Consider the following 7,620-nt stretch of genomic DNA (forward strand, 5'->3'; position numbering starts at 1 on the left):
CCAGCAGGGTGGGGAAGGCCGTGTGGTTGTAGGCCACGTCGCTGCAGGTCCGGAGCTGCGGGTCCACACACGTGGCTGGGGGCAGGCGGGTCACCGGGTCACTCCCTCCCTCCGCGACCCGCACGGTCGTCCGTCAGACGCAAGCCGGCTCCCCTGGGGAAGCCAGAGCCCGGGGCGGTGGGGGGGGGGGGGGGGGGGGACAGACGGGGCTCCTGAGACCGGCTAGGCTCACTTCCTCCCGAGTGAGCCCCCGGGGCAGGCCGCCCTGGGCCTCAGCTTCCACAGCTGCAAAACGGGTGCAGCCAGCCTTGCCGAGGGTCTGGAGGCACCGGGACGCACGAGAGAGGCCAGCGGACCCGGGTTTGGCAGAAGCAGGCGCGAACCCTCCCAGACTCACAGCCCGAAAGCCGACGAGTCCTCGCGGGTGCGCCCAGCTTGAACCTCCCTCGTGTCTCTAGGAAAGCGGCCGATGCCTGAGTGGTTAGCTCGGGCTCAGGGCCTGAAGAGAGGGCTGGGTGAAGACAGCCACGGCCTCGCCCGGCCTGACCCCGTTCCACGTCTCCCCAGGGTGTCCGGGGTACGGGGCCTTGGGCGTCACCGGGCATTTTCCCACGCGTTCGTGACTCCCGTGTCTCCCCTGTCTGCCCGCAGGCCTCCCCAGGATGGAGCTAAGTACGCTGTTGTCCCCACGCCGCCCCCCCCCCCCACGTTCCGCGTGTGGCAGCTCACGGTACAAGTTACGAGATCTTGCCACCTTTCTGTGTCAAAGTCTAAAAGGACCAGGTTCTTTCTACTCAGCATTTTTCTGCTCAAAACTTTTTACATGTGTCATTGACTTTCATACTGAGAAAATACTCTCCTGCTTTTCAAAAACAAACCTGGCCCCTCCCCCTTAGAATACAGGGAGGGGATGCCCACGTGGGACCGACGCCAGCCGTGAGGGGAGCAGGGATGTCTGGAAGGAGCACTTTCTGGGGAGCCGGGGCACAGCCAGGGTGGAAAGCCCCAGCTGCCCACGGGGAAGGTCCCTCCTCTTTCATTTTGTCTGATCTCCAGCATTTTAAGAAGGTCTCTGGGCCTTGTTACTAACCACCGGCTCCGGAACCGTGGTCCAGCTCTCTAAGGGGCTTGGACAGCGTCGAGGGGCTGCATGGCTCCCACAAAACAAAAAGGAGAGAAGCCCACGTGCCTTACCACTGTCTGCAGCTGAGGGCCCGTGGCATTCACCTGGAAAGAGAAATGTCACGCTGTTAGGGGCGCGGACCTGTCATCCCGTCCCCCTGAGAGTACGCACCGAAGACAGCCCGTCGCTTACACCCCGTGTCTCGCCGGGTCTGCACCACGGCCCTCCGGTGCCCGGGGAACCGTCACCCGCCCTCCGCGGGGGAGGACACCGGGTCCCCGACAGGCGCCGCGAAGCGCCTAAGGAAAGACAGCCGGAGCGCGGTGCGGGTTCTCTGCGTCCATCTGGCCCAGAGCCTGGGGCAGACCGGCAGGGTGCGGCCAGACCCGCTCGCCGGGACACGGGAGCCCTGGCCGAAGGTGTCCACCGGGCCCGAGCTGGAAACACCCCCGCGGTGGCCTGGTCTCAAGCTTCCGGCAGTTGGACAACCAGTCCCGGCAAAACTCTTGACTCTTTAACAAGCAGTTCTAGAATCCTGTGCCACACGTGGCTCTGCCCCACCACTGACTCTGACCCCACGTCATTCAAAGCCCCTGCGCGTCACACGGGTGCCTGCTCCTGCCTTCCAGAACACTCTGCAAGAGCGGTGCTCCACCGTGTCCTGAGCTGGAAAGAGTTTCCTCTTCCCAGAGAAAGACACAAAACTCCTCAAGGCCCAGGCACACAGACCCGGCAGTGAGAGCCTGGGAAGGCCAATAAAACCAACCTTCATCAAAGCCACCCTCCCGGTCCCTATCAGAAGGTCCCCGGTGTTCTGGGGGCTCCGAGAGGGAGGAGCTGATCCGGAGAGATGGAAATCGGCGTCAGATTTAGAGCGTGGCTGGCCCCAGACCGCCCCCCGGGCAGGAGTCCCGGGAGCAGAGGGCAGGATGGGGGGCAGAAAAAGTGGGAGCCCAAGGGGGAGGCAGGTGCAGTGGGGAGCCCAGAAGATTAGACGCGCAGGGAAAAGCCTGTGTTCTAATCCTGTAACGTCACGCACGACCCAGGCCTGACCCACGAGTCTGAGAAGGGTGGGAGCCCCTGGTCCCGGGGGGCTGGCCAGGCAGCTCCCCCTTTCAGGAACCCCTGCATGCGGTTCGCCCTCCGGGGACCAGGCAACCGCAGCCCGGGCCCCGCGGCAGGCCGGCTCCCAGCGCTCTCGCGGGCCGGAGACTACAAGGCCGCCCCTCGCCGCCTGGCTTCCACTCCCAGCCCTGGTGACAGAGGAGACACCGGACTGTGCACAGACCGTCCACGGGAACACCTGTGGCCCTGGGGCTCGCCCTCCCTCCCTGTGCGAATAATAGGGGGCCCAGTGAGAGAAATTATTCTCTGGCCGTGGGAAAGGCGGCAGGCAAGAGAATAATTTTCCTCAATCTTCCTCAATTCTGCCGGCTCTAATACAACAGGGTGCTACAGTGTGCCCGCCAGCGCCCTCGGGTCCCCGAGGATGAGCACACTGGCGGTGACAGAGCTGGGGGACCCCGGGCGGCAGAAACCACCTTCCCCCCTCAGCACGCAGGGGCGGGCGTTTCTGGGCTCCCACCCGACACTGCCCGGAGCTCCAAAGTCTTGAGGGTCTGACGTGCTCCCCGATTCGTGCCCACCGCCCTCTGCACAATGAGAGGCGTGACGGGCTGGACCCACACTTGAAGGAAAAAAGGAAAGAGAAAGAAACGGACCCAGCACCCTGCTTGGGACATCGCGGGGTTACCTGGCCGCCTCGTGGCTGAAGGCCCCAGGCGATGCCAGAGCAGAGCAAAGGATCAAGTCTGTGCAGGGCCCCGCGTGCAGGCATCCGTGCCCCACGTTGCCCGGGTGGCGTTTGCCCCACCGAGATGCACGCTCAGTCGACTCCCTGCTAGAGCCCGCGTGAGCACGCACGGGACCGGAGGCCGTGACCCAGAAAGTCGGCGCAGGAGCCCGGGGCCTCACGACGGCCGGCCGGGCGGAGGGCCCCTGACCCCGCTCCCTACGCCCGCATCCGTGGAGCCCGCCTGTGCCTGCACTGAGCTGCGGGTGGCCCAGTCTGCAGATCCGTTCAGACCCTGGGCACGTCCAGTGAGCAGGACGCCCCCTTGGCCCGGGGGCCCCGCAGCCTCAGGAAACCAGGAGTGGAGAAGTGACCCCCACGTCTGCCCCCTCAAAATGACCACGGGCCACCCAAGTGGCTGGGTCGGAGTGGATGTGACAAAGGGTCCCTCCGGGTTTTAAATGGCTTCAATCTGTAACTGAAGTTTGGGGATCGGGTGCCTTTCTGGGCCTCAGTTTTCTCATCTGTGAAATGGGGGTGACGATAAGGCCCGCCCGATGGGGTGACACCTGGGCCCAGTAAGGGCTCCACAAACAGCAGCTCAGGGGGCTCACAGGCCGGAGGAGGGACTGGCCACCGTGTCCTTGATGTCCGTGGGATGGACACGTGGGAGGCATCTGCCGACTTGGGCACCAGGACTCCCAGGGTGGCGGCCAGGAGCCAGCCAGACAGACGGACGGATGCGCATCCTGGGGCTGCCGTTACCAAGTCCCACAAACTGGTGTAACAGACACTGAAGGCCCGGTTCTGGAGACGGCGGCCTGGAGTCGGGGGGCCGGCAGGCCAGGCCCTTCTGCAGGATCCCGGGGAGGGTCCTCCCTGCCCCTCCCGCCTCTGGGCCCCCCGACGATCCTTGGCGTGCAGCTGCATTACCCCCATCGTCACATGTCCCTCTGGTGGGTCTACGTCTGTTTCCTCCTCTTCTAAGGTCACCAGTCACTGGATTTGGGGCCCACCCTACACCCGTATGACCTCATTTTACTCGGACTGTACCTGCAAAGACCCCATTTCTCAATACGGTCACAGACACAGGCACGGGGGCGTTAGGACTTCAACGTTTCTTCACCGGTGCGTGGAGGGGGTCACACAGCTCCACCCTTGACAAGAGGCAGGCCCCAGGGTGTGCTTTCGGGGAGCTGAGGGGCTGGGGCGGGGTCAACACAGGAGTCCGCGGGTCTGGCCGCACCGGGCAGCGTGCCCCCGCTAGCCACGTGGGGTTACCGGGAGCCCGAAGCACCCGGTCCATGCCCACACGTACCGTGCGTGTTAAGTGCTCATCAAATCTCAGACTTAGTCCTAAAAACAGGATGGAAAATACTTCATTCGTGGGTTTGGTACTGAGGACGACACACTGAAACGTCACATCGGCTGACCCAAAATCTGTTACTCCGGTGAATTTCACCTGCTTCTCGTCACCTCTTTAGCAGGACCCCTAGACAGTGTGGAAGCATCACGGGCTGGCGTCCTTCCCTGCAGACGGTACTGATTATCTGTCCTCGGGCGCTTCACACATGCCTCTTACGCTAGGTGACCACAAGGTGTCAGCATGTCTTTGACGGAGGGACCCAGGCTGACCTGGGGCTGGCCGGCTCCCTCCCTTCCTCCCTCCCTCCTTTTTTTTTTTTTGTGTTTATTTATTTTGAAAGAGAGAGAGAGAGTGTGTGTGTGCGTGAGTGGGGAAGGGGGGCAGAGGGAGAGGGAGAGAGAGAATCTCAAGACATAGGTCTCGAGCTCCCAATCCTGAGATCATGACCTGAGCCAAAATCAAGAGCTGGACGTTTAACCCACTGAGACATCCAGGTGCCCCTCCCTCCCTCTTAAGTGGAAGATAGTCCTGGCCCAGGCCTCCTCTAACAGATGAGACGCCTGAATGGGGCCAGAGAGGTCAAGCCATCTGCCCAAGGCTGCACAGCAGAGAAGAGGACTAAGGATTTGAACTCGGAACCGCCTGGCCCCCAGCAGCTTGAACGTTGCCTCGGCCCCCTAGGCCCCCCGTGAAGACCTGGGGAAAGGCAGGAGGGGAGGGTCCAGCCCTGCTCTGAGGCGCCAGGACAGGTGCAGTGGGGACACGGATAGAGTCCTCAGGTAGAGCAGCCTGGACACAAGCCGCCGGGCCCCCACCCCGCGCCAGCCTGCCGTCTGGAAAAGCCACTCGGCTTCCTGGGACCACGCACGCTCCTCTGTCTGGAGTGAAGATGGGGCTGGAGGGTGGATTTATTCCAGAAACGGTCACCAGTGCGGCCACAGGGCCCCAGCCAGAGAGCCGCCCCGCCCACCCCTCAGGTGAGGAAGGAGCGTCTTCGCCCGGGGGAAAAAGACTGGCCAGGGAGAATGTCCTGGAGGAGGGGGCCGTGCTCCCTGACTGGCCCGATTCTAGACAGTCGCCGGGGTCTCACGGGCCCGGGGGAGGTCCCTTCACAGCACAGTGTGAGTTCCACGCACATTCCCCATGCGCACCTGAGCACACGGCACGCACACACCTACACTCTCCGCCTGGGCCTTTCTGCAGAAATGGGGGGAGGGAAGGAGGGGGGGCGAGGGTCGCAGGTAGAGTGACAATGCAGACGGAGAAGGAAGAAAAGGGAAGATCGGCATCGGCGCATTTGCGACGGGCGGTTGGCTCCTGGCACATCCACAAACCCTGCACTTGAGAGATTTCAAATCTGACACGCCCGGAGCCCTGTGCCCGGGGGGGGGGGGGGCCCCCACCCTCTGGGGACAGAGACGTCTGCTGCTGATAAGGACTCTGAGGACAGGGGACTGGGCACGTGGATGCGGGGGAAACCAGCCCACTCCGGGAGGGCGGGTGTGGCTGGGACCAGAGCCCAGGACTCCAGGACCCCCGCCTGGCCGGCACCCCACGCTCTCAGGTGAGACCACCTCCCCTCCGGGGTCCCTGAATGTCACCTTTCCCCCTGCCCCAGAGCCCTCCAGGCGCACCCCTCCCTCCCAGGTGACCACGCCCCCTCCCTGGGGACCCAACCCCTCCCGGGCCCTCAGAGCCTGCTTCAGGAGATACTGTTGCCCACATCACGGCGGAGGGAGGGAGAGAGGGGTCTAGACAGGGTTTGCGATGGCCCACGGGTTGCCCCTTCCTGGAGGGAACAGGGATCTTGGCTGCCTTCTCCTCTGTGAAGTCCTGACACCTGCTCCCTAGGACCCCACCTGCAGGGCGCCCCACCCGCCGTGCGCTGACCCCAGGAGGAGGACCACCCTGGCCTGGGCACGGCGCCCCTCCGCTGCCCCAGCTGCCCGCTGTGCTCCCCGTGGGGTCCCAGCCCCCCTCTACCCTGCGAGCCCAGTGCCCCCTCCCAGATGGCCACGAGGTCCAAGGTCACGGGCGCCCCTCGGGAGGTGCTCCGGGGCCAGGGGTCGCGCGCGGGGGGAGGGAGGAGGGGAGGGAGTTCCCGGCGCGGGGTGGTCCGCCTTACCGGCGCGCCCCCGGCCGAGAGGGCACCCCGGCCCGGCGGCGACAGCGGCCAGCGAGGCCAGCAGCAGCAGCGGCAGCGGCGGCGGCGGCGGGGGCGGCATGGTGGGCGGCGGGCAGGCGGCGGCAGGAGCGCAGTGATGTGGCACTCGGGCCGCGGGGCGAAGGCCGCTGGGCTCCCGCCCCCCAGGAGCGCGAGCGTGGAGTCGGGTTACAGCAGGCGGAGGGACAGAGCCTCGCAGCCCGCTTCCGGCCCAGGGCCCGCCCCCTGGGCTGGGCGCCCCCCTGGGGCTCGGCTCCCCTCCCCCCTGAGGGCCCCCGGGAGCCGACCTCCGCGCCCCCTCCTCATCCCGCCCGCAAACCCCTGTTTCCGGACACGATGGACCTGGGGGCCAAGTGGGTCCTGCCCTCGTGCTGACCCCCGCCGGCCAAGAACCCGGCCAAGTCACTCCTCTGTCCCGTGAGGGGAGGAGGCAGTGTCCCCGGCTGCCCCCACCGCGGCGGGGGTGTGTAGGAGAAGGGTCTGTGGGGGACGGTTGTTTAGGCACCGGGAGGGGGCGGGCGGCTCCCAGTGGCCTCGGGAAAGCCCTCACCTCTGAGCCCGTCCCTGTCTGCGCCCTGGGGAGAGGCCCCTCCTGGCCGCTGTGGCAGAGCCGGGCAGGGCGCCTGGCACCAGGGCCCTCGGTGAGATGAGGCGGCCCCACTCAGCCGGCCAGAGGAGGCCACAACACCAGCCAAGCGGTGGCAGGGAGTCTCGGGGTGAGCCCCCCTCCCCGCCGGATGAGGGGGCACGGGCCACGCGGCGGGTCCTCCGAGAGCCCAGGGTAGACACCCCTGCCACCCTGCCCGGTGGCTCTAGGGGTGCAGGAGGATCCTTCCCACCCGCCTCCCGCCCCCAGCCCCTGCCTGCGCCCCGAAGCCATCTGGGCAGGAAGCCCAAGGGGCCCGGGAGGAGGGAGGCTCCGGACCCGAGGGGAGGGAAGCCTGGGCCCCGGAGCCCCCGGCTCACTGGGCGCCCAGAGCCTCGCTCTCTTCCAGGGCCAGCACCGCTCGGGGACGCGGCCAACGCCTTTGAAGCACCCGCTTCTCGGAGCCGGGCAGGTGCTGGCTCTGCCGTCCAGATGTGCACACATCTGCCTGCCAGCCACTTGTCACGGCCCCACAGCTGCCGTCCAGCCCCTGGCGCACTCGCGCCTTGGGCCGCGGGGACGAGGCCAG

General features: G+C 66.0%; 1 protein-coding gene across 1 annotated transcript in view; it reads right to left on the reverse strand.

Moving 5' to 3' along the window:
• Positions 1-6,595, reverse strand: part of CPZ (carboxypeptidase Z) — a 23,054-nt gene extending 16,459 nt beyond the window's left edge. The window contains exons 1-3 of the mRNA XM_081795421.1: positions 6,407-6,595; positions 1,195-1,227; positions 6-75 (exon numbers count right to left, since the gene is read on the reverse strand). Coding sequence (XP_081651547.1) covers positions 6-75; positions 1,195-1,227; positions 6,407-6,506 — 203 coding nt within the window. The 5' untranslated portion in view covers positions 6,507-6,595. The remainder of the gene's footprint in view (positions 1-5; positions 76-1,194; positions 1,228-6,406) is intronic.
• Between the last annotated feature and the right edge of the window lie 1,025 nt (positions 6,596-7,620).

The sequence above is a fragment of the Panthera onca genome, chromosome B1 (genome assembly GCF_046562875.1).
Source record: "Panthera onca isolate mPanOnc1 chromosome B1, mPanOnc1 haplotype 2, whole genome shotgun sequence".
NCBI classification, from domain to species: domain Eukaryota; kingdom Metazoa; phylum Chordata; class Mammalia; order Carnivora; family Felidae; genus Panthera; species Panthera onca.